At 39.7% G+C, this 27,755-nt stretch overlaps 1 protein-coding gene across 1 annotated transcript; it reads left to right on the top strand.

Annotated features, from left to right (window-relative positions):
* The first annotated feature begins 248 nt into the window (after positions 1–248).
* Positions 249–27,251, top strand: patl1 (PAT1 homolog 1, processing body mRNA decay factor). The gene is made up of 20 exons (XM_068726769.1): positions 249–317; positions 2,425–2,530; positions 3,103–3,306; positions 3,616–3,879; positions 7,228–7,316; positions 10,216–10,296; positions 12,560–12,757; positions 13,233–13,334; positions 13,839–13,925; positions 14,485–14,696; positions 14,936–15,080; positions 17,668–17,785; positions 17,891–17,988; positions 19,330–19,389; positions 20,725–20,870; positions 22,393–22,552; positions 23,792–23,917; positions 25,158–25,249; positions 25,416–25,565; positions 25,809–27,251. The coding sequence occupies exons 1-20, from the start codon at positions 303–305 to the stop codon at positions 25,828–25,830; spliced, it is 2,475 nt and encodes an 824-aa protein (XP_068582870.1). The 5' UTR covers positions 249–302; the 3' UTR covers positions 25,831–27,251.
* The last annotated feature ends 504 nt before the right edge of the window (positions 27,252–27,755 follow it).

Genomic DNA, 27,755 nt, shown 5'->3' with positions numbered 1-27,755 from the left:
ACAGTATCTACAGCAACTGAGGATGGTAATGAATAATACAAGATTAAAATGATGTTGGCCAGTTTAATTTACCGTTCCTAATGTTGCCTGTGTTACTGTCTTTATTTAATAGATAGCTTTCTGATTTCCAACAGTGGAGAGAAGTATTGACAAGACGACTACAGTCAGCAGCAGCGCCGTATCAAATGCGTGCTCGTTCACGTCGTTCCGCAACGCACGTTCAAGCGGACGACGTCCCTTCTGCGTCATTTGCGCGCCGCCTCGCTCCCGATGCACTTCTTTTCCCAAAAGCCCAAAGATAGATGTTCCGATTTCAGGTGAGTATTGTACCCCAGGACAAACATGCACTTTTCCTGAAGACAATTTCAGATGTTTTACCGAGAACTGGTAGTAATTACAGAATGCGTGTGATGTAGAGAGTGAATGTTGTCTATTGTTTATGCGACTGCTGAATTCAATGCGGTTGGCGGCCTGTGAAGCACCCCGCTTGCCTGGTGACATGAGCGAGAAGGAAGATGAGCGCTCCCTTCCAATTGTGACAATGATGAGCTTGTTGTTAAATAAATTGATGAACTTTATGAAAGGCAAATGTGTGATAGTTATAAGCTGTGTCTAAACAGTATTAAATTGATTAGTTATTGGGCAGCAGTGGCAGTTTTCCATCGACGTGGTTCTGCGTGATGTAACATCAGCATTAGCATCGTGGCTAACGAGTTCTCTTGCTAACGTTACCTATAGGGTGTCAGAAGGTCCTGGAGAAGACATCCTGGGTACTACGTATTTGTATTATTTGAACTGAGTAAACAGGAGCTACTATTGGTATATGTAACGTTACCTATATTTTTCTAGTCAGTCTGCGACGCTGTGATGCTTTTCACAGTGAGAAATCCTGCTTGGTCACTGCTGACTTGGCCAACTGATGAATGTTATTAGGCTAACTTAATTGTAAATTACGTTGATCTATTTACAGATTTTCGCTTTGTAAAATAAATTTGGCACGATCTCTGTATTCCATACGTTTAATGCTACTTGACATTTTATCATGGTAGCTAAGGCTAGTTAGATGTTTTTGGCACATAGGTTAATGATTGCATTAACTTAACTTATTTTCATTGGCTCCTGTTCATTAGCTGGGACTAAAATCAAGTCATCACACTTATTACTGTGGTCTATGTGGCATTAGCAGCAGCAAATGAATGGTTGTTTTTGCTGTTAATGTCAAAATGTACAAACACTTGTTAATTTACAGAGGCCATCTGACAAATATGACATATTAGCTACTAGCTAGTATACATTATTAATCACCTGCTACGTGGTAACCCATCAGTTTCTTCATAAACTGACCCCCGACATGACTCGCATTTAAATCTACAGATTACTGAACCATTAAGCCTGTGGTGCAAGTGATGACCCATGCACTAAATGGTATCATTAATGACTGGCAGACATTAGAAAGACAACATTCAGAAAGTCTCCTGACAATTGGTCCAAGTGGTGTTTTACACTTCCGGGGCCCTTGTGTTGTGCATGTGGAAATTTCTTTCTGGGACACTTAATCAAACTGAGTCTTAGTTACTGTTATTAGCTAATATAGCCTTATTCCAGAACTTCTTGGTGTTGCATTATTCTGAACATTTTGATGTTTGACTTTTTACTTTACTTTAATTTACTATGGTAAATTATCTTTCAATCAAACCTGGTCAGAAGCAGATTTAAAGGCTAAATCTGAAAATAAAGCCAAACACTGCAATTGAAGAATGTATGTTAATGCCTGTCAGTTGATTAAAATATTGATATCATGATAAAAATTGACAGATAACATTTTAGCATTAAGTAAACTGACAAAGCATTAATGGTATTGTTTAAAAACCTTTTGTCTTTCCTCTGTTGCTGTTACAAATCTCTATTATTATTATTATTATGATGATATATATATATATATACATATACACACACTAATATTTCTAGTGTTCCTGTACAAGAAAAAACTTTAAAATGTAATTTACTGTGATTTCTTTCACAAAGGACTGTCTTGTTTTGGTTAAGATAAGAACGTTAATCCAGGAAGTCATTTAAAGTGGAGTGTAGTAAAGTGTTGTGTAGCCTGCGAGACTGCAGCTAGTGTAGCAACTCCTGCACGTTGCCATGTCTGTTTTTCAGCTCACCTCTTTTATTTGCTTCAAATCCAAAATGTTTGCTATTATGACACATCCAATTGTCTTAAAATCAAATTGGTTTAAGCTCAAACACCAGACTGGGCCATCAAAACTGTCAATTAACTTTAAACGTCCTCCTCTGTCTTTTCTCTAACAGTGTCATTTCTTTTCCCCATTCCTTGACCACGTCATCATGCCCTGCCTCTTTCCCACCTTCCTCTTAATCTGTTCCTTATCCCTTCATCGGTCTTCCCTGCTGTCTTTGCAGTCCCTGGATGAAGACTGTACGTTGGAGGAAGAAGACGAGGGACTGGTAGAAGAGGAAGATGAAATTGATCAGTTCAACGACGACACCTTCGGAGCTGGGGCCAATGGTGAGTCCTGCATACAATTTGAAATGTATTTGCATTAAATCACTATACTTAAGGGTGTGCAAAATTATCGCTCCTATGCTCATTCATAATTACTCAATTTCAGTGGAGTTCAGTTTCAAGAAGGGGGTCTAACAAAAGTCCCACTTACTCATATATTTGAAATATATGAAAATACATTGTAAACAGATTTTTTGTTCAATCTCAAAACATTTCAATCCGCCATTTTTTTGGGGTGACTGGCTCAGTGGAGCTCACAGGGTCCTCCTTCAATCAATGGTTTGATCTCTGGCTCCGCTAGTCCATGTCGGTGGCAAGACACTTAACCATGTCGTGACACCGGTGGCGATGATGAAACCGGTATACTGCCCACTACAAGTACAGGGCTGTTACAATGGTGTAATGATTGTTGGTCAACTACATGAATGCAATACATGACTACTGTGATTGTTAAATAGTTTGTCAAAGTTATAAGCCCAAAAAAATATATAGTCTCTAGAACTATACTTACTAACACAGATGATTCATCGCCATAGAACAAACAACCACTCTGTTCGGCTCCTCTCTTCTTCCAGATGACGACTGGCAGGAGGAACACAAACGTCTCGCTGGGCTCGATGAGGGGGGCGGGCTAGGAGGGAAAATGGGAGGAGAATCAGATCGAGGTGGAGCTGAGGACTCATCCTCCACCCATCTCCCTTCCTCAGCGGGCCATCTCCCCCTTCAATCTTCCCTCCCTTCACTAAAATTCTCCTTGTCTTCCTCTGGACTACCTCCAGGTCAGTGATAGGCAGCGAGACTTGACTCGACTCAGGAATCCTGTTCAGTTCTCTGTGAGAAATTCAGTATTCCTTACTTCATTGGATATTTTTTTAGGTCTTGAGATCATCTAAAATACTTAGTTTGATTTTTAAGAGAGTAAAATTGGGCTTAGCAACAGGCCAAATTTATTGAATAACTGAACAGAATTGCTGGTCACAGATTTTTCCCTGACTTATTATTTAATATATCATATGGAGAGCAATAATATACGTGGACAAAAATACATACACCTGGTTGGAAAATCCGAAGTAAAACTGTCCTTTCAGATGTGGAGGATCGAGGAGGGGGAGGTGACTTGGCTGAGTCCCTGGCCAGACTCATCCTGGAGGCTGACCCTGCCATCGCTGGGGTCGGAGCAGCTGAAAGACCTAGTCCATCCCCCAGCTCTTCACGTTCCAGCCTGTCCGCTCTGCAGGGCTTGGACCGACCCAGAGTCCCACCCCAGCCCTCCTCAATCCCTCATCCCACTCAAACACACCAGCATTGCCATCACCCCCAGCACCAGCTGCCTCCTGGGCCCTCCGCCTCAGGTGAGAATAAATGCAATAATTTTTTGGTATTGGTAACTTCAGTTACCAATCAGATAGCCAACTTAAAGATACGATGTGTAAGATCTGGCCTGAAACATGGACATTGAACATTACCACCAGAATATGAATAGGTTACAATGTTGACATTTTGTCAAAGAGGTCTAATGTATTGTGTTGCAGAGATAGTAGAGGGGAAATGCTGCCCCCTATTTGTTTGGAGCATGTGGCCAGGTATTATACGTTGCACCAAATTCGGCACATTTTATGTGGATGTCTAATCAGTTCTGATGGTAAATATAGTGTCATAGAAAAGAAGTTCAGACTGGGCCAGTAGATGAAGTCTAAACTACTGCTCCAACTCTATTCTTATTCTATACTTAATACCTATTGGTGTCCTGATGAACTTTGAAGAACGCACTGGAATCAGTCAGAGTTCGATGCAATAGAGTTTATTCTTCAAGCAAAGAACACAACCCGAGTCATTCTCCGGAGAGGAACTGATTTATTCTGTTCTTACATAGTCTTATACTGTATAGTGTGGCTGATATCGCTTTTGCCCTTTTAAGCTCTTCCTCCGTTTTCTTTGATCTGTCTATTTTTTAATTAAACCCAGTAAATCACAGTGTGTTACTTAGGGCTGGGTGGTATGACCAAAAATGTATATCACGGTATTTTGTAAGATTATACCGGTTTCACGGTATATCACGGTATTTTTTTTCTTGTGTTAACACATTAACTAATTAACGCTGAAAATTATTTTATCAAGCATTTAATTATTAAGCGGACATTTTTAACACCAACCAGCAGTGAGCGGGGAACAGCTGTTTGTGTGGCGTCTCTTCCTGCTTCCTTCACCTACATTCCCCTGGGTCCTAAGACCCTCCAAGTACAGCTTCTTATCACCCTCTATGTACCAACGTACATTTATAACAAATACCACACATATTACACTCTAATCAGCATTGCATATGTGTCTAATAATTATTTATTTTTTTGAGTTTTTAAAGTGTTTGTGTTTGTAATATGTATAATAAGCATATACCGTATTTTCCGCACTATAAGGCGCACTTAAAAGCCTTTAATTTTCTCAAAAAACGACAGTGCGCCTTGTAATCCGGAGCGCCTTATATATGGATCAATTGGTTAATTGGTTGATCCATACTGGTTGTACACGGCGCTCTGTCAAAATGTTTCAGTACGACTGGTAAACTACAAAGCCGCACCGCTTGCAGCATTACGGCTACTGTAGTCAGGGGCGTCGCCGAAGTAATAGCGGTAAACACCGGTACTGTGCTTACTCCTACTCTATTCTATGCGCCTTATAATCCGGTGCGCCCTATATATAAAAACAGTTCTAAAATAGGCCATTCATTGAAGGTGCGCCTTATAATCCGGTGCGCCTTATAGTGCGGAAAATACGGTAATTTAGTTATCGCTACTGATAATTTAACAAACAAAAATATGACCTAGATAGGTTTGCAGTTTTCAAGATTTCAGATTGCATCTATTACACACATGAAAATAACTCACTTTTTCTGCTGAGGTGATGTAAGTTGCTTGTGTTACCACCAGCAGCATCAACAGTGGCTCCAAACTCGCAAAACGTCGGATTTTTTAAAACCAAAACACTTCCAAACAACAGACACAGCTCCTCTCTTGGGCACGGACTCTATTGGTGCATCTCCGGTCTCTCTTTGTTCCGCCTGCATCGCTCTTTTCTGTTCTTTAAGTAACACGACGGAGCCTCTCCCAGCTGTTAGCAGACTGTTGTGCTAACGTGCTAGCTACCGAGTTGTACCCAGCATGCTGTTCGACGGTGAAATTTTATAAATGTACAATTATTAGTGTTACAAATTGTTTATGTGTTACAAACTGTTGTGTGCCGTGGTGTTGCCCTGTTAAAGAGCGTTAGTTGTGGGTTATTAATTGTTGTGTTATAAAGTTATAACCATAACTTAGGGGTCCCTCTCACTACATAAGTAGCTCCAACTGTAGCACTCTTCGCTGCGAACAATATATTTTGCTTCCTGTTGAAGAGTGACAACAGTTGTTTTGGCTATGAAAAATTCATATATCATCTCATCTTCGACCGCTTATCCGGGATCGGGTCGCAGGGGGCAACAGCTCCAGCTCCAGCAGGGGACCCCAAACTTCCCTTTCCCGGGCCACATCAGCCAGCTCTGACTGGGGGATCCCGCGGCGCTCCCAGGCCAGTTTGGAGATATAGTCCCTCCACCTGGTCCTGGGCCTCCCTCGGGGTCTCCTCCCAGCTGGTCGTGCCTGGAACACCTCCCTAGGGAGGTGCCCAGGTGGCATCCTCACCAGATGCCCGAACCACCTCAACTGGCTCCGTTCCACGCAAAGGAGCAGCAGCTCTACTCCGAGTCCCTCACGGATGACCGAACTTCTCACCCTAAATTCATATCATACGGGAAAATTAAAACCGGTATACCGCCCAGCCCTAGTGTCACTTTCCCTGTCATGTGGGTTTGAGTTATGTTCGTATGGTTTCTAATGTGTGTATTGCATGTACCAGTTTGTCATAGTCATTTCTATCTTTCTAATGGGGGTTGAAAGACTTTTCCTGTCGCGCCTATCACAGCTCACTCCTCCTATCACAGCTCACTCCTCAAAAAGAAATGGAATATTCTTCAATGGCCAAGTCAGTCACCTGATCTCAACCTAAGCGAGCAGGCTTTTCACTTTCTGAAGATAAAACTGAATTCAGAAAGACCCACAAACAGGCAGCAGCTGAAGGAGGCTGCAATAAAAAGTCTGGCAAAGCATCTCAAGGGAGGAAACTCACCGTTTTTGGTGATGTTTATAGGTGCCAGACTTCAGGCAATCATTGACTGCAAATGATTTTCCTCCAAGTAATACAAATAATGATTTTATTGACAGTTATGTTAGTTTGACCAATTACTTTTGAGCCTCTGAAAATGTGGGGGACTGTCTAAAAATGGCTGTAATTCCTAAATGGTTAATGTGATATTTTTGTTATATCCATTGAATTAAAGCTGAAAGTCTACACTTCAACCTCATATTGACTGATTAGTTTCAGATCCATTGGAGTCGTGTAAAGAGGCAAAATTTGAAAAATTGTGTCACAGTCCAAATACTGGCCCTGACTGTACAGCTTCTGAATTGACGTTTCTCAACTTTTACCTCGAGATTTGTCTACATAATTGTTTACATAGTGTGATAGAGACTGTGTAATGTGTTGAATGTGTCCTGGTATTGTTCTGTGTGTACCTGCCCAGGGAGATGGATGTATTTTGTGTATGGTCCTTGTTTGATTAAGACTAACAATAATATTAAAATCTGCTGTGTCCTGCTGTACTACTCCAGGCCTTCCTCCTGGCCCTGCTCTCTCGTCCATGCTCAGCTACCAACAGCAGCAGCATTTACTGCGTAGAGGGACTGCTCCTATGGCCCAGGTTAGTTTTTAACTGACTATCTGTATCTACTATTCTGTATACCAGTATTTTTAAAGCTTGCAAAGCAGTTTGTAAAAATGCAATCACCTCATATTTATTCTGTCGGATTATGCGGTGGGACATGTGGGAGAAGAAGCTTGCTATCACATAGTGGGTGCATTACTTATAATTAGTGCTGGGCAATGATAACATTTTTTAATCGCAATTAATTGCATGATTTTCTGCGATTAATTGCATTGTTATGCGCAAAGTTCAATAATGAATTCAAAAGTAGTGTATTGCGCAGTGCAATAACATTTGGTTTGCAAACACTAAACAAATTAAAGCTGCAAGCAGCGATGAACGGGCCCTCGCATCCTCCCGCACGTTGGGGGTGCCGGCGGGACTCCAACGTACGCGGCCGAGGTCGTCTGCGACCGTCGGACAACGCGCCTACGAGTCCGATGCTTTTTTCTGCTTTGACCGCGTGATGCAGGAAATAATGCTATGCAAATAGTCCACCGCTTCCTGTATCTACTCTGTGGCGCTACAGAACACGCGCAAACATGTATTATGTTGCTCTATTTCAAGTGTAAACCACATTGTGAAAAAGTCATGTAAATCGGATGCTGTTTATCAGAAAACGCAGATTTTCTTTTGCCAGCAGGTGGTGCTGTGAGTATGAAAATTAGCTTGTAGACATTGTCAGGCCATGCTTGTTATCAAGCATGTGAAGTTTGGGACTGTTTGGAACAAGTCCAGCTGAGTTACATCAGATTTTTTCTTGGGGAATCACATAAAGTAGCCGCGCGCTACGGCTAAGCCATTTCGTCAAACGTAAAGCTTTTGATAACTTTTAATCACAACAGTGTTGAGATTGTACTGATGAAATTTGAAGTGGATCTGACAGTCCCTAGGAGGAGTTCATTAAACTATAGCGACTAGAAATGGGCCAAAATCTATCCAAAAATGACACAAAAATCAAATTGGCTGACTTCTGGTATGGTTTAGAGCATGGACCCAAGAGACTTTTTTTTAGGTCTCTCTGAAATTCATCTTCCTTACAAGTTTCATATAGGTACGTAGCACTGGGGCTGCTGTTTTGAAATATTGTATTGCATAAGAAGTTTTGTGCAGATTGGATAATGTACTTTGGAGTTATAACAACTTCATTTTTTATGGTGAATGAGGCAAAATGGCTGCCCCGCCACGTCAAGGTTCTTTGATGAAAACTCTAGCTTTTGATAACTTTTCATTACAAAGGTCTTAAGAGCATCCTGACCAAATTTGAAGTCGACCGCATGAATTATGTAGGAGGAGTTCGTTCAAATACAAAGGCTGAAAATGTGAAAAATCACAAAAAAAAGAAATTGAGTGAATTACTGTAGCGCCCCCTAGTGGTTGAATGGAATGAAAATTGCAGGGTATGTTCCACCATGCGATGTGCACTTTTGCGATGGGCTTTTTTGTAGATCTAGCGCAGGGGTGCCCACACTTCACCGGCTTGCAAGCTACTTTTAAAATGACCAAGTCAAAATGATCTACCTACATTCAAAATACAAAATATCTATCTATCTATCTATCTATCTATCTATCTATCTATCTATTTGCAGCACATAAATGTAGCGAATGGCTCGAGTAAAGCAAAGTCTTGAAAGCGTTTGTCAAACTCTGGCAGACACTTGTCAATCTGCTCTGTGTAGTGCGCACTGTCAAGTTGCCCACACGTCTTCCGTTGCGTCTCCAGCTCTGACGCGAGGTTTTGGAAGTTCCCCAAATCACGGCGCTGCAGCTTTAGCTTCTGTAGTAGAAATAAATTGGGAGGCTAACTAATTAGCTCGCCGGAGTTGTGCGGTTGACCGCGCATACGTGGTGACCCATGTGTTAGAAAAGACGTGATCTCAGACTGGCTGCCATGTACTTCAATCAAGTGGCAAATGCCATGAGGACATCTAATTTTTTTTGAATGGCCTGCGATCTACCCGCACTACTTCTCGATCGCGATCGACGTATTGGGCACCCCTGATCTAGCGGATCTGGACATGTGTGTTGAATTTCAAATAAATCAGACATACCGGCCAAGGGGCGTCGCCGGTCCGACTTGTAGGGGGCGCTAAAGAGACATTTTTTTACACAGAAATATGCAACCTATCTCAGGTGGCTATTTTCACCAGACCTGACAAGTCTGCAGAACTTGGTGAGTTTTCATGCATGGAAAGTACCCCAAAAATGCTCCCAAAGCTTAAAAATAAAAATCCTGAAAAATAATAATACTCCTTACAATTTCAATAGGGCCTTCGCTGGCCCGACGTTGTCGGTTGCTCGGGTCCTAATAAGGTGCTTTTTAATAGCAGTATTCCCTTCAATGCTCTGTAACTCCGAGGTGATTATGGTTACCCAGCAATTATCCAGTAGTCTCCAGTGAGAGCAACAGTTCGTGCACGTTGTAACGGCTTCGCTTTTGTAGTCCTCTCCTTTTCATACAACTCGTGTATTCTTCTTGTGATGGTGCGTCTTGATGGAGGCTCATACGTGCCGTCATTCGTTGCGATCCTAAGAACGTTCCTCAGACCGTCATCTTCCACAATACTAATCGGCCTGCAGTTTGTAGCTATCCACTTCGCTGTGCTATTTGTTAGCTTGTTTTGCTTTTGTTTATCTATACTTCTCTTCTATAATGAATTAGTGCGTTAACTTGCCCAGCACTAATTATAATGCTTTATGACTGTTAAGATATTAATGAGGGGTGGATTCATGGTTTATATTTCCACAATTTACTAATCAGCAGCTTCTTTTCTGGATTTGAGTTTAAGCTGTGAACTATATTTTGTGTAACTGGCTGTTTGCAGTGATGTTTATTTAAACTTTGTTTGTGTAAAATCTTTCAGTTTGAAAATATATTTTCTCTCATTATCTCTAGATGAACTCTCACAGTATCTGGGAGAACAGTATGGGTTTTGGGCCGGTCAGTGTCTCCCCCGGACTGGTTACACACATGGAGGTGAGGGATACTCACTCTTCTGCTTCTACAAAACACTGAGAATGCATGTCTAGTACAGCATAACTAAAAACATAGATTCAAATGAACCTAATGGAACACTTGGCATTTAATTTGCTTTAACACATCACTAACGAAACAAATTTTAAAAATGCTAATTGCCTCTTTATTGCTAAATCATTGCATAATGGCCACCATCTAATTCCATCTACATGTAATTATGATGGCAGACCTTCCAACCTGTACACATTTTGTGTAGCAGGCCCTTGTTTTTGACATCAAAGTATTCTGGTACAATTTATTACTTAAAGGTATTTAAAAAGAGGACGGTTGTCTTTTTTTTAACACCTAAGTATAGGGTAAAAAATATAGCCGAGTTAATAGACAGACATTGGATGATTGTTTCTTATTTTTTTGCTGTGTCATCAGTATTCATATCTATACGACCAATTGGCTTATCATTGAATGATGAATCTTTGAATTTTTTTAGTTAAGTCAATAGTAATATTAGTGTAAAAATACGTAATACTAAGTCTGAATATCAAAATATACTTAAAGTACCAAAAGTAAAGATAGTACTACTGGATTATAATCATTGATATATATCTATATATATATATATATCTATATATATATATATATCTATATATATATATATATATATATATATATATATATATATATATATATATATATATATATATCTATATATGATAATTCTATACTTCTTAATAATTCATCGTTTTTTTTAGTTAATTTATATTTTGTATTAGGAATCTGAATCTGCAAAGTAGCTGGTAACCTATATTGTCAAATGTAGCGAAGTAAAAAGTATGTATGTCCCTCTGAGATGTTGTGAATTATAAAGTACAAGTGCCACTTATGTATAGTAGGTGACTTAAGTAGCCTAAATGCACCTAGTTAGATTCCACCACTGCTAGAGCACACAATTGTTTACAAGAGCCCAAAGTTCTTCATAGATCCGGCCTCTTAGTTTTGCTCTCAAAGTGCACTAGATTGGTACATTTAAGTTTAGAATGTGCAAAATGTTCTTCTAGGGTCCGAGGTCCACCCACCACAGTCTCTCAAAATTCTGTGGGAAACACTGATGTATGCAAATTATGTACAGTAATTTATTGTGCGAGGAGCAGTGATTACATTTTGACGTATATAGGTTGCCGAAGTACTCAATAAAATTGTCCATGGTTGACGGACCTGTGATGGGGATGTAAAATATCCGTAACGGACCCAATAAACGCACATAAGAAATGAAATCTTCTGAATTCGGTGTCAATTACATAGTGACCGACTGTATAGTGTGAGGAATTTAAGTTTAGAAGTATATTAGTATAATTAAAAGCACACCTAAAGAAAGTATAAAATATCACATGTTACACAATATTCAGTTATGGAATGTATAATAGGTTTACAGTATATTCACTTGTAGAGGATAGTATAAGTGTAGCATATATTACTTACACAAGTGTTAAACCATACAATCTTAATCAATTAAATGTATTAGACTAGAAGTATAGTAACTGAATGTTTAAAGTAGAGAGGGCAAGGAGAGGAAAAGCAAGGGTTTCAGAGTTTTTCATGACCATATACGGAGATGAGATGAGTCGGAGTGGAATCGGCGCCAATGGAGACAGGACCGTGGTCAAGCGAGGGGGTCGGATGGACGGAGCTTTTACGAGGAGGTGGACAGGGCAGACCAGCGGACATTATCCGGAGCATCTATTAGACCAATAGAGAGCATTGTCTGAGGCCAGGAGGAGACAATTTAATTTTAGCCAGTCACTGAAGCTGATACTAGATTTTTAAAGTAAACCACTGACTTTCGGGTATAAAAACATTGTTCGGAGTGAAGTTATTTAGTTCTTGGCGATCCTTTTTTACAGTTAACTGGCGTTGGTTGGCCTGTTGGGGAGGGGAGTGTTTGAACTCGGCTTCGCGAATCCTTACTATCGATAGTGTAATTCAGTTTGTAACTGTCTTTTAGCTTCTGTGAATTATTAAATATTTTTTTATTGTAAACCGGATCCAGCTGATTTTTTTCCTTGCGTGACTTTGTTGCTCAAACAACAATAGAGCGAGAGGTCCGTGGCCTCCTGCGAGGTCCCACAGCATCACAATAGACACACAAAATATTTCTCCGAATTTTATACAGTAGGTTCAGCGTAAAAAGGGCTCAACCAAGCTGTTGATTTTGGTTTAGTCGTCTGTATTTTTCTAATATTTTATTCACCCTTTTTGTCCTTCTCAGGATAGTCCTCTGATGTCTATAATCAAGGAGGTGGGACTTCCGAAACAACTGCCTCAGTGTAGGAATGATGGACGGGATTTGTCAGAGAGGGTACCACCTCCACGCTCTTCTTCCCCTGTGATTGGCTCCCCTCCGGTGAGGGCAGTGCCCATTGGAACCCCGCCCAAACAGCCAATGAGCCATGCTCTAAATCATCAGGTGAATAACAGACGACAGTTCTTCTCACTCTACACTTTTCCTATTTTTCCACCATCATTTCCCCCTTTTTAACGATTTCCAAGGTCCGAATGAACACTAAATCTCATGTCTCTAAAATGCCCCCATTATTGTTGCTGTTTGTCAATCTGGAAGGTTATTTGTGTTTTTTGAAGACAAAGGTTTTCAAATACACTTGCCTACAGTAAAAGGTTATGCGGTATTATGTTGGTGTTTCTGGGGTCTGTTTGCCACATCTCAGTGAGTCTGACAGTCTTAATAGTTGTAGTACTTGGCATGCTGCATCATGTTGTTTATACGTGTGTGTGTGTGTGTGTGTGTGTGTGTGTGTGTGTGTGTGTGTGTGTGTGTGTGTGTGTGTGTGTGTGTGTGTGTGTGTGTGTGTGTGTGTGTGTGTGTGTGTGTGTGTGTGTGTGTGTGTGTGTGTGTGTGTGTGTGTGTGTGTGTGTGTGTGTAGATCCACCATCCCACAGCGGTTCATGTGAGAGCCCCGGTCCAGCATAGATACCCTCCTCCTTTCCCTGAGCGAGTGTCACCCAACACCCTCCTCAATATAGCTGTGAGTGTTTTTCCTCAGCTTTTCAGCTTTGTATGCACATTAAATCAAAGAACGTTCTAGGGTTCCTTTAAGTGAAATGGCACAACACATCTCAAGAAATCAGTGTTTCTGTGATTTCATCCATGAACGGCTTTAACATTGGGTCTGCAAAACTAAAGATGCTAATTATGACTTTTTTTTCTGACCGATAGCTGACCCTCCCTAACCAATCATTTGCTCTTAATTTTAGGTTGGGAAATTAAGCTTTTTTAAAATGTGATATTAGGTTTCTAACCTTTGGTCTGAAACAGGCTAGCTGTGCCCCCATTTCCAGCTATTCTGCTAAGCTAAGTTAGTCGGCTGCTGATGGTAGCTATATATTTGCAGACATATATACAGACATGAAAGTGGTATTGATCTTCTCATTTAGCCGTTCCTTTAAAAAAGGAGTAGACAAGAGAGACAAACCAACTTCCATTTTCGTTATTCAGGGCTTTGAAGTGTTTATCTGCCGTTTTTGTTCAGAACTCTCCGCTGTGTCGCAGTCCGTTCCCTCCCGGAGTTGGTACGGTCCTGTCTCAGATTCAACGGGCCCAGCTGCTGAACTCTCAGGTTGGTATCATAGAAACACACTCTTTTTAGATTGCTGCATATAGCTCCTGGTTTCTTTGATAAGTGGTCGGCAATACCTTGGGATAAGAGGAATGGGGTTGATAATGAAATACAGAAAACTAAAGTCATTGGACAAGAAAAGTCAAATTAGAGGCAATGCTTTTTTTTTTTTTTTACAGTACTAGTAGAATGACTACGCTGACATTCTGAGAAATGCGATTGTTTGCTGTCCTGGCTGTACTTTGATAAGAAGATTGACATTAGTTTTACTTCTGTTTTTCTGAAGCATTGTTAGTATAGTATTTCTTAAGCTCAGCTTTGCTCTAGAAACAGGAGAAGACACCTCACCTCCATCAAAATGGAAAAAGCAAATCTTTAGTACAAATGGTGTCTCATTAGCTAGCTAGTATGCTTGGGTTTCTTCAGACTTATACGGCATCATAGAAACCTGGCGAATCCATGATGGGTGCAGAAACTGCTTCTCTGAGTAATAATGACACAGCAGCTCCAATACTTAAATAGTTCCCTCCTAAATCACATTGTCTCTCTCTTTCCCCAGGTGGCTGGTTTTCCTCGCGGTGGACCAGTGCCTCCTTTGTTACCGGGTGGTGGTGGCGGTTTCAGGCCATTCTTCGGTCCTCCACTCGGTCACAGAATCGCCCCCCCCCCCCATGGCCACCTCAACCACACGCCACCAATCCGGCACAACACCACCCACCTCCACCCCCAGCACCGCCGCATGCTCACCCAGCGCATGCAGAACCGGGGAGGGTAAGCAAGTGTGCATGTTTGTGTACACACAGTACATGTGAATAATGATAGAACTGTGAGGTTACACAGCACTGTAGACCTGGATCACTAACCAAGAAGCAACATTATCCTAAACACTACCTTGAGCAGGTTACAGGCTAAGATCACACTCTGAACAGAAAATGGCAGCTGTTGCTTTTCAGTTAGATTTCAAAGGTCATTGGGTAGACCTGTGTTCTTGTCTCTTTGCCTCCCTTTAGGGACCGTGGCAGGACTGGAGGGGACAGGCGAAGCAGGGACCCCTACAGTAACCTTATGACTCAGAAGGAGAAGGAATGGGTAACCAAGATCCAGATGATGCAGCTGCAAAGTACTGACCCTTATCTGGATGACTACTACTATCAGGTTGGTTTTTAGATGCTGCTGTTGCCCTGTTATTTGCATTCATGTAGGGAGCTCAAAATAGCTGACCCTTTTTAATTATATATATATATATATATATATATATATATATATATATATATATACACACACACACACTGCATTTCCAAAGTTTGGAGTTATCTGTTATATTGATTTTTTTCTGCTTTCCTTCAGTAATGACTATTTTAACAGAGACAAAACGAGTATAATTCAGGCACCAAATGTATTAACATTTTAAATAATCTGAGCTTGAGCAGCCAAATATGAATACAATCGCTCGGCACCGCCTGGCTTTTAAGACTGCGGTAAAGTCAGCAGACACTCTGATCTCCATGGTCAAATCAGCCAACACTGAAATTTGAATGCACCTATATACTGACATTCATGGTGAACTTGTTCAAATTGTCCAGGTCGGCAGCGAGCAAGAGAGTTAGCAAAGGGATCGATGTGAGACAACTTCCGGTTTTCAAAATAAGTTGTCAACAATGCGTATATACAAATTGCATGTATGGAAATGAGATTAATTGAACTATATTCTCATTAAGTATAAAACATGTTACCTGTGAGTTAAAGGTCACACATTTTTACTTAAGATATTTACCAAAGTACCAAAAATTCCTAAATTTTTACTATCAAATAGCTAATTTCTGAATATTTGAGGTGGTATAAAAAGACCTTTCTCAATAATTTCAGACAATGGCTGATGCATTTGTGTTCAGTACATCGCTGACTACACTAACCATGAAAATCAAACACTTTTACTTTACCATTTAAAAGATTTTACAATATTTGAAGTTCTACAAAAATCATTTTCTCAGTAATTACAGACAATGACTGATGCATATATAATCAGTATGTCTCAGAATTAACCCATACTGATTTTTTTTTTTTTTTTTTTTTACTGTACCAATTAATAGATTCTTTTAAAGTAAAAGTCCGACATTTCTACCTTCAAATATCTAATTTCGGTATATTTGAGGTCCTATTAAAAAAACTTTTCTTAACATTTCCAGATAATGACTAATACATTTGATTTCAGGACATCTCGGTCCACAGACTTGCAAAAAGTCAAAACATTTTATTGTTCTAATTAAAAGATTTTACAAAAGTAAAAGTCCCTATATTGAACCGTGAATTAGGTACATTTATGAATATTTCAGATGCTATAAAAATATTTTTTTTGGTAATTCCTGCTAAAGACACACATTTGTGTTCAGGACATCTCTGACTACACCAATAATGAAAATCCCAAAAATGTAATGTACCAATTAAGAGATTTTACAAAAAATCATGCAAAATACATGTTTTAGGCCACCATTCATGTATTTTCTTTCCTGCAACCCTCAAATTAAAGAATAATAAGTCCCGCACAATTTAGTTGTATTTTACCTTTAACTCACGAGATACAGGTAACATGTTTTATACTTAATGTCAATATAACTCAATTAATGTTATTTTCATACATGCAATTTGTATATACACTTTTTTGACGTCTTTGAAAATCGGAAGTTGTCTCACATCGATCCCTTCGCTAAATTTGCTAAGTCTCTCGCTCGCTGCCGACCTGGGCCATTTTGAACGAGTTCACCATGAATGTCAGTAAAATTTCAGTGTTGGCTGATTTGACCATGGAGATTGGTGTCTGCTGACTTTACTGCAGTCTTAAAAGCCAACGTATGGAAGCATTTCGCTTCTTCCTCCACCCAAAGGGCGAAGTGAACCACAAAGTAGATTTGCTAAGGATTTGCACCCCTACTCAGCCATTGAGAATCAGAGCTTTCACGCTATATTGCACACTTTGGAACCGAGATACAACATTCATCTCAACGTTTTTACAAACACAGCAATACTCTGCAAACAAACCAAAGCTAAGGTCATGGAGTCACTGAGGAAAACGGGTCGGATGGTAACAACTTGCTATGCGGGACATCCGTTACCACAGAATCTTGTGTCACTGTAACCGCGCACTTCATGACTTTATGTATAGTTTTATCACATGTTCCAGAAAGTGTTATTTTTGTACAAGAGCTGAATTTTGATTGCCTATAACAAGGGGATTTGGTTGGAAGAGAAGTCTATATTATTTATTTGTGAATAAGGGCAGCTTGTTATGTCACATGACTCAGAACATGCTGAAGTCTGTGTTTTTACTATGAGGATGCTGCTACAGGCCCACTTTTAGTTCTTTTGTTGTTGGTTATTTTTTCAATGTTGGACATAACCCTCCAGTTGACACATCTCTTCAATTTGTAACTAATATTGAAGTGATAAAATATAATGGAAGTAAATTCATCGATAATGATGATTTGTAATGATTCATGTTATGAATCATTACAAATATGCAGTGTTTTAAAAATACCAGATAGTCACAGTAAAATCTATCGAAAAAATTTGGATGCATCAAGATGAATCGTTAATCGTTTTATAATCGCATAATAGCTCTTTGAATCGTAATTGATTTGTGAGCTGCCTAGAGATTCCCACCCCTACTTGCAGAGATATTTCATCTGGTAGTGTTAAAGTTGGTTGAGGATCAATGAAACTTGTGATGCGTGTGTTGCACATGTAGAACTACTATGAAAAGATGGAGAAACGTCAGGAAAGAGAGAGAGACAGCAGCAAGAAGGAACACGCCACCAAACTGATCACTCCACAGGTCGCTAAGGTTGAACACACCTACAGACCCGGTAAATGACAACAGAACACATCAGAGTATTATCTGCCCTCCATAGTACGTGATCACATGCATGACACTGGAGACCTCTAATGAATGCTTATGTGTTTGTCAACAGTTCAGTTTGCAGGCTCTCTGGGTAAGCTGACTGTCTCCAGCGTCAACAACCCTCGCAAGATGATTGATGCTGTGGTGACAACCCGCACAGATGACGAGGTCTGTTTGCATATTTCATTGTTTCTTTTCGTGAACACAATGTTCTCTTTTTGTAAGACAGCATTATTATCTGAAGTTGCAGTTCCCTATAAGACATAGTGTAGGACAAATTCAGTGTTTACAACTGAACACTTCCTATAGCCATATACCATTGTCTTTCACTGTCGGACTGTGAAGCTGCTGCAGGCGGTGCTGAGTTTACGTCAACGGCAGTGCAACTCTCTGTAGGCAGATGGGGAAAAAACCCTACAAGTTTGAAAGGTTGTGGAGTCCCTCTGCTGCACAAACCACTGATCATTGGCCTCATAGTGTCATGGACAAAAACACCAGTCAGCTGCCCTTTGATTGGTTCTTGGTAGGGATGTGAAGGTTAACAGGTTAACCAACAAGAACATATTTGACTGGTTACACATGCCAGTCTACACATTATAATTTGCGGTCTATACATTATTTGACATGGGTACTGAAAGAAAGCTTCAATTGAGTTGTTGAAACAGGACGTTCCTTGGTGAGCTCTGTTCTGATCAGCCTTTATAGAGACCACCATGCAAACAATTTAGAACGAATATCACCTGATAACAATCTGTGGCTATTCGACCGGAGCACCTGTGACCTCATCAAAAAATAGCAATAAAGTTAAGCAGACAAAATAAAATAAAAGGCAAGACGGTTGCACCACAACAAACATTCAAATTGGATGCATATATTGCTTCGAAATGTTGCGCCAGAGCTCATTGATTAAATGTAAAGTGCCTCTTATATGTCACGTCATTTTGCGTTTTTTGTCTTAATAATCAATCAGTTAGCTACCGGTTAATGGGTGTCGGGCTATTGAAAACAAAATTGACAAAAACTGACATCCATGGTTTGTGGTCAATATCCTGTTTTGCATTGGTTCTTGAAAGTTAGACAGGCACAGGGGCTTCCACCATTATTACTGAAAATTGCAATCTAGTGTTTAATGCCATAATGTTCCTATTTTTTTTTTTTCTTGAATATTTCCTTATTAATTCTGTACCGATTAATCAATGCTACTTGAAGTATTTTTTTCTATTCAGTTTTGAACAAGGATGCATGATGGGATTTTGGGCCGATGCTTACTTCAACAGCTGGATTTGTTATTAATGACAATGGGGCTAATCTCTTCAGTGCTATAAACATTGTATGCTAGAATGTTAGTTCCGGTTTAAGTTTTGAGCAATTTGTTGCTGTATTAAAAATGTTTACTCTTAAATTGTAATTCCTGTTCATTTTGAAGATTTTTTACCAAGTTGCTGGTGTATGATTTATTATTTTAACAATTCATTTTGAAGTCTTATTAGTCTGTCTGTCTACCTCCAGGAGAAAAGAGAGAAGCAGGTTTGGAACAAAAGGCGACAGATCCTCTACACTGTGGAGAAGGTAGGACGCGGACGGCTGTACATGTTGAGCTCTAGTTCAAAGTGCAGGAAACATTCAATTCAATTTCAATTTTAGGATTGATTGATCGTCCTGGCAGTTGAAATATACCCATTTATACTAGTAGTGCAACAGCTCATAAAACTTACGGTTCAGATTGTATCACGGATCGGATCAGCACAAAAGAAAAAAGGGAGCAAATGGAACTTTTAGATCCCGGATCACGTTTTCTTTGCCACCGATACTAATTGCAGATCATTGATGATCCATATTAACAGGTACAGATCACTTTGTTGTTTGATTATAGCAGCTGGTCTACAAGTTTTCAGACTATTTTTTTGGGGGGTTTTTTGCAACCATTCAAAAAATAATTTCAACTGCCCTGAAGTCTGTAAACCATCAAACATTTTAAATGTTATCTTTTTACTTTGTTAAAGTAATTCATAGTGTTTTTTTCTTTATAAAAACAATACAATTTGAATGATAAGTTTGTATGTTATTGAATCTTGTCATTAGAGATGAATATGAGCTGTTTACCTTCCTAACACTAGCTATGATACATTATTAAAACTACTAATATCTTTTATATTCATGTGAAAACATCTCCTTCAAACTACTGGATTTATTCAAATTTCTCATCAAAACTACATTTTACAGATTACATTGAACACATGATGACGTCATAATTTACCTTCGCTCGATACTCCTTTTCACTGAACAGAGCCTGAATGCATCATAATGTAACTGAAGGGAAACTTCGTTCTCCTCGTGTCAATTTAAACACAGACTGGTTGTTTACAATGTAACATTATCAGATCTCAGAGACTAGAGAGCATAAATGCCGATGTCCTGATCATATATTTTACTGTATATTGGTGGATAACGATCGTCAGTAAAACTTTATTTCACACTGTGATGAACAACAGTGGTCCGTTACACCGCTAATTCATACATGGTCCGGGAAATTTGATGCGTCATCATTTGGTTTGAGTAGCCTTTAAATCATTATAGTTCATGTTGTTCCCCATCTTTATTGTCATGGTGGTGCGATGGCAGTTATTTTGAATTTAGGACAGGATTTATGCCTTAGGATCTACCTGAGGATTCCTAACTTGGGTAATCCTTAAGTTGGTACAGTTCTGTAATAGCCTAATTTCCATTCTAAATTATAAATAGGATTTTTCCCTGAATTCTGTTAGGAAACATGTTTCTGTAATACTAAAAATACTTAATGTCATCCTACCTGAGATAAGATGGGATTTAGACATCAAGGAGCTCATTACAGAAAATTCCTGTGTGACGCTTGTCTGTGTCCCTTCATCTACTTCTGTCCACCAGATGTACAGTATGCTGTTAGAGGTTCAAGACTTTGAAAAACGTTTTGTCCAGGCGCCAGAGGAGGACAGGGAGGCTCTTCTGGACCAGCATAAAACCAACACCATGCAGCTGTGCAGCTCTTTGCGGGAGAAGGAGTGGGACGACAGGTTAGCAAGAGGGGTAGATCAAATGGATACATAGGAATACCATAACTATCTGAGCAATCCTTATTTTTACTCACCTCAGTACATTATGCAATTGCGTACAAAACCGCTTGTAGGACAGCAGTGTATTGTTTTGAAATGTGCTACAGTTATGTCCTAAATAATAGCAGTGTGTTTATAAAAGTGAGTAAAGCCCAAAATCCTTATAATAGCTTTTATTTCCATACAAGCCAGTGCATGTGGGTGTCCGTGACTAAGTGGAGAGGAGGGGTTCGATCCCCAGCTCCTGCTCTACTAGTCTCATGTCAATGTGTCCTTGAGCAAGACACTTAACCCCAAAAATTGCTCCCGTAGCTGCATCTACGGTGTGTAGATAGATACTGAATTGTAAGTCGCTTTGGATAAAAGCGTCTGCTAAATGACTGTAATGTAATGTAATGCATTGGGAACACTGCACATTCTATTCCAAATCAAAACATCAAATTTGTTATTACTTTACAGAAAGTGAAGAAAAAGGAATATTGGGCTGTTCAAAAAAATAGCATTTGTCTTTACAAACGCAAACATTTACTGTATAAACTGAAAAATGCTTGAAGATTTAGCTTTCCTGTGAATCACTGAACTAATATTTAGTTAATAACCACTGTTTCTGAGAACTGCTTCAGTGTTTTGGGGGTCGTCTGCGGCCCCTAGACCCCCAAACACTGAATTCAAGCCACAGTACACTGTGAAGACAGTGAAGCATGGTGGCGCAAGCATCATGATATGGGGATGTTTCTCATACTATGGTGTCGGGCCTATTTATTGCATACCAAGGATCAGTTTGAATACATCAAAATACTTGAAGAGGTCATGTTGCCTTATGCCGAAGAGGAAATGTTTCAACAAGACAACGACCCCAAACACACCAGTAATCAGATTAATGTTATGGAGTGGCCAGCCCAATCCCCAGATCTTAATCCAATAGAAAACGTATGGGGTGACATCAATAATGCTGTTTCTGAGGCAAAACCAACAAATGCAGAGAAATTGTGGAATGTAGTCCTGGAATACCTGTTCACAGGTGCCGGAAGTTGGTCGACTCCATGCAACACAGATGTGAAGCAGTTCTCAGAAACAGTGGTTACACAACTAAATATTAGTTCAGTAATTCACAGGAAAGCTAAATCTTCAAGCATTTTTCAGTTTATACAGTAAATGTTTGAAGTTGTAAAGACAAATATAGACACTGCTATTTTTTTAAACAGCCTAATATTCCTTTTTCTTCACTTTCTGTAAAGTAATTTTTCTTCATGTTTTGATTTGGAATAGAATGTGCAGTGTTCCCAATGCATTGGCGTGTATGGGAATAAAAGCTATTATAAGGATTTTGGGCTTTACTCACTTTTATAAACACACTGCTATTATTTTGGACACAACTGTATATAAATAAAGTTGTTGTTGTTGTTGTTGTTATGAGGTAATTTAAACTGCTAAGATATGCCCATCTATACACATTAACTATTTTTCTCTTCCTCTTGATAAGAGTGAGTGATGAGCAGTGTGTGATGATCATGTCAGTGAGGAAGGGCAAGCGGCTCATCTCCAGGCTCCTCCCCTTCCTTCCCTCACCTCAGGCTGCCGCCGTTGTCATGGCAATTTCCCGCAACCTTCCTGCCCTGGCCAAGAAGGACAAGCAGGACCAGGTAACTGGTGCAACATCATGTTCACACACAAATCCACACCGTTCCAGTGAAAACGCCAGGTCCCAACTGTTTATTCTCACTACGTAGGACGAGTAGGCATCCACATCAGCATCTTTGTCTGTGTCGGTAAAATACATAAATGTGTAATGAAAATGAAACATATTAGTTTGTTGTTAAATATTTCAAACTTAAAAATATATCTCAATGGAGAATATCGAGTTACTGATTAGTATTTGCGGCAGATCCAGTAATTTGTTCCATAATTTTGTTTTCTCATAACCTGTGCATAACCACTGAACAAAATCTGGATCATGCATTTCACAATTGTCTAATTATTTAAAAAAAATTTGACTTAAGACTTGTATTTTTTTTTTTGTCCATCGGATACATTTGATCTCAAACATAATCAAACTTAGAATCCAATAAAATAACACAAGACTTCTTGTTGAGGTCACGAGTCAGTTGACTTAAAAATGCCTTCAGTTTGTTTGTTGTTTCACAAACTCACAAAATTCATGTTGATTAGCTACAGCTGTGTGACATTTGTCATCAGTTAAAACTTGTACTTGCTACAACTTGTTAAGACACTTTTATTATTCAGGTTATTATTAAAATACAATATCTTTGATGTTTAAAATGATGATTTTTGATCTTCTCTATATGGATAAAAACATAAACTAATTTAATTACAGCATACAGTACTAAAATATATAAAAGTATTTTAGTGATATATTAACAGTTTTGATTTAGTGTTTATTTTAGATGTTTCCTTCCTCAATAACTCATGTCGCAGGGTTTCTATTGACTTTTATAACACATGTGGGAAGCTGTCTAGACCCTTACTTGGTAACTAACAGCCTAAACAAAAACTGCTTTTATTAAATGCATGCAGTTGCTGGGGAAAATACTTTCAGGAGAGCTAGCCCGCAGCCACTCTAAAACTCTATGGGAAACCCTGTGCTGGTGTCACGTGATTAAAAACAGCATTGTGTTACAATCGGATGAAATAAGACAAATGAATTGTACCTGTACTGTAAGGTTTAATCTATTAAATGCCACTTAAAGACATCGATGCCCTACAGTTAAGAGTTATTAACTGTCTTGTTCTGCAGTTTGTCATTCTATCAATAAAACATGTCTCCTACACAATGGAATAAAACCAGTTTAATAAACTCTGAAGTGCTCAGAGCTTCCTGCTACCAGCAGCTACCTTTCATCCTCAGTCTGTGCTCTGTTCAGGTGCTGTGCTGGTTAGTGGAGCCGGTTTCTGCAGTGATCCAGTCATTGTCAAGCTCCGCCCTTACAGACTTGCTCCAGGAGCTTCAGGGCAGTGAGGGTCAACTGGCTACAGTACTGCACAACAAGGTACACGCATGCACACACACACACACACACACACACTGCAGAATGATCTAAAATACAAAGTAATTAATTAACTTTGGAGCAAAGATGAGAGATAGTTGATCCTCTGGTCAAACTGATAAGTAATGTTCTCGCTTCAACATCAAACCAACTGACTACGGATTTAAACATTTGGAACTACACTACACTGTAGTTCAGCAAACTGTGTGTGCTGATTCCTGCTCAGTCCAGTTTGATGTTTGTAGAGCATGCAGTTAACGAGTACTGCATGTCATGTAGTAAATGTATTAAACTGGTGTCATGTCACTAGACTGATAATCATCAGTCAAGGCTGTCGATCTTCTGTATTTCCTAATCGACAACAAATGGCATTAAGAGACCAACACCAGCAATGAATGTATCTACTGACAGGTTGCCTATTGTAAATGTATTCCTTGATGCCATAGTTGTCCAGAAACTATTAAACACGCATCAACTGTTGCACTGGGTGATATGTTCCTTCATTACTATGGCCGCTGTAGTTTTATTTTTTGTGAATTCCACATTCACTATCCGGCTGCCATATATACTCACTAGCACACCACTTGTGTATTAATCCTTATCTGAAAAATGTACTACTATTTGAGTAACATTTGCTAAAAACTAAAATGCCCAGCGCTTCACATTACCGCTTTTAATAATCATCACGGTCTCTAAACATATGAGACATACTGGTTTTAAACTGTCCGTGGGAAGAATGAACCTGTAAGAGTCTGTTCATTGTTGGTTAAAGACTCTGGTCTCTCTGACCACTTTTCTCTTTTTGGAAAACGTCATGTGAAATAACTTCTCTGACTCACGTAATTCTCCTTCTCTTCATTCTCTTTCCTTGTCTCTCCCCTGTGTGTGTAAATCTCACTTGAGTCGGGAAACCTGCCAAAATACACATATTTGATTGGCTGAGCTGCATCACGTGATGTGATTTACAACGCATGTACATTAATTGGTCAGTGCGTTTCCTGCACTGCTGAATGAGCTGTAAAGGCTAGAAAAGCTGCGTCGGTTAAAGTAGAAGTGCTCCGTCAAAATTGAATAATTCTCAGTTATTTATCTAGGTCCTGGGTCTGGATACTACTGCGCTTGGGTCCGGATCCGGACCGCGGTCCACCTATTAATGACCCCTGTTGTAGATGATCAAGAGAAATGGGAGGCACCGGAAAACAAACACCAAACATACACACACCTTTTGTTTGTTTCTGTCTAGTTCGGTGTGACACTGCTGTATCTGATCCTGGGTGAAGGAGAGAGGATGCAGAGCTCTGATCCCAACTGTCAACTCATGGACGACAATCGATGGTACGCTATTGGTGTCAGTGATGTCATACTGACTCATCCCAAAATGGTTCCATTCCCTGAGACAAAATGTTGCCATCAGTTATTTGTTGTTCCCTCGTGTCTTCTCCTCTGCACACTTGCTGCTTTTTCTTTTTCCACTTCTGCTGACCACCACCTTTCCGTCCAGGACTGAGTTGGTGTTTTCAGTGACGAGGGAGTTGCTCAGCGAGCCCAGTTCATCCCTCTCTCCTCCCCTCTTCATGCCTCCCAACCTGCTCTCCCTCTTCTCACGCTACGTTGATCGGCAGAGGCTGGAGCTGTTACAGGACAAGCTACAGTGAGTTCCATCAACAGACACAAAAAGTGGCATGTTGCTTTTTTGTGAGTTGCAGCATTCAGTGTTGTGTTGTGTGTTTATTTAGAATATTTGTTATTTAGTTATTTACTGGTCACATGCAGATCATCATCGTCAGAGCAAACCGCTACTTGATTGAACATGTTCAATTATTTCACTGTTGCAGGAACACAATGTGCACATGTATGGAATTAAAAACTAATAGTTTGTTCCTTTCCCTCACAGGATCACTTCTTTGTCCAGTTAGAAGTTACAACAGATATTGAAACAACTCCTGTGTGTGTGTGTGTGTGTGTGTGTGTGTGTGTGTGTGTGTGTGTGTGTGTGTGTGTGTGTGTGTGTGTGTGTGTGTGTGTGTGTGTGTGTGTGTGTGTGTGTTAAATCCCTCGTGGATTGAATTTTAATACCGCAGAATCTCTTGTCACTTGTTTTTCTTTGTCTTTAGTCTCTGGAGTGTGTTGGTCTGTGTGAGTGAATGAGTGACAGCGCATGAGAGACACAGTGTGATGACTATAATGAAATCTGCATTTTTAAATATCTTGTTTACGATTATGCCTGTGATGAACCTTCAAATTAAAAAGTATTTCTATTTCTAGTGTTTCAGTCCAATCTTACAGTACTAGGACCAAACATTGTGTGAAACAACATTACGTGCTTCACTTACAACATTGTCACACTCACGATGGACAGTTCTGAGAAAAAAAAGAACCAGAAATGTCTTTTCCAAGCATTCTTCCACCGCCTGCATTACCCACAGTGCAAATCGACTGCATACAGTAGTTGGGTTTTATGCTAGTAGCAGCTAATGTAGCCTCTTGCCTGAGGCAGTGATGAGCAGCGGGCTACAGAGGTCTATTAGGCTCACTTCGTTTCAATTCCACACCCCCAGATTTTCTTTCATTTTGAAACCGTGTTCAGCACCAACAGAAGACTCAAGGTCCCCTACATACAACAAATGACATGAAAAACCCATAACTCTATCTAGAGTTCATGTGTGCTCAAGATTCATGTTTAAAAGTTGGTGTTTGGTGAGCCTAACTGGATTAGCCATCAAAAGATTCTATGGCTGGCATTAATATTTTAAGTGTTTCAAATGGTCAGCATACCCAGATGCTTTCTAATAAGAGGAATTAGTTGAAAATACATGTTTATACTTTTTCAAAATTGATTGTATCGTAAAGGGACCCGACTCCTATAAAGAAAAAAAGATTAATAATCAAATGGAAATACAAAAGTGAATGTCTTCAAGACTCGTAATATGTAGTAATGCTTATGACACCAGTGTATTGGATCTTTCAGACTTTGTATTTAATAAAGCTGCAGAACATTTTTAGACCTCACTTAGCCATAGAATCCTCTGTGCCATCTCCAGGGGTCGCATAAAAGCAAATGCTACAGTACAAGTCCATGAAAGTCAAAATGAATACTAATTTATATTGTCTGATTCTGAAGAGTTTTTAAATTCATGGATAGGCCATCGCAACACTGGAATGTTATTAAGCCACACTGCTCAGTTGTTTGTGATGATGTACCGCATTCAGAGGTGTTACTGTACATGACTGACAGTAACACGCCAAGGATTTGTAATGTTCACAATATAAAACAACCCCGCACATGTGCATCTGTTCCAGTAAGTACAGGGGAATAAATAAAATGTATTAAAATGTTTTTATGCTTCCAGAGAATGTGTAATTTGAGAATGAGGGGTGTTGGAGAGGAGGCAGTAAACAAGGAAGTGAAGGATTCAATTCAGTTGCCTTCACTGAGTGACTGTGGCTCAGTGGTTGAGCAGGGTCATCCTTCAATCAGCGGTTCGATCCCCGGCTCCTCTAGTCCATGTTTAGTCCTTGGGCAAGACGCGTAACCCCAAATTGAAAAGGTTGGTTAGTCCTGATGGGCAGGTGGCACCTTGCATGGTAGCCCCTGCCATCAGTGTATGAATGGGTGAATGACAAGTACAGTCCATTTAAAATATTCCAGTGACGTGAGTCACTAATGTCCAAAATTTGAAATAAACCATCCAAATGCAAATCATTTAATTACTGTTGCAATTAAATCATTTCTAAAATATAAGATATGGTAAACATTCACATTATTTGTACAAGCCACAGTTAAAGCACAGCTGTGGAAATGCAGTGAGTAATGAGGTTATGCACGGTACCTCTATCTTAG

The sequence above is a fragment of the Cebidichthys violaceus genome, unplaced genomic scaffold (genome assembly GCF_023349555.1).
Source record: "Cebidichthys violaceus isolate CVI_PGR_0920_01 unplaced genomic scaffold, fCebVio1.0.p SCAF_4, whole genome shotgun sequence".
In the NCBI taxonomy this organism is placed as follows: Eukaryota; Metazoa; Chordata; class Actinopteri; order Perciformes; family Stichaeidae; genus Cebidichthys; species Cebidichthys violaceus.
The sequence above is the reverse complement of the archived record's forward strand: the minus strand, read 5'-3'. Positions and strand labels throughout refer to the sequence as shown.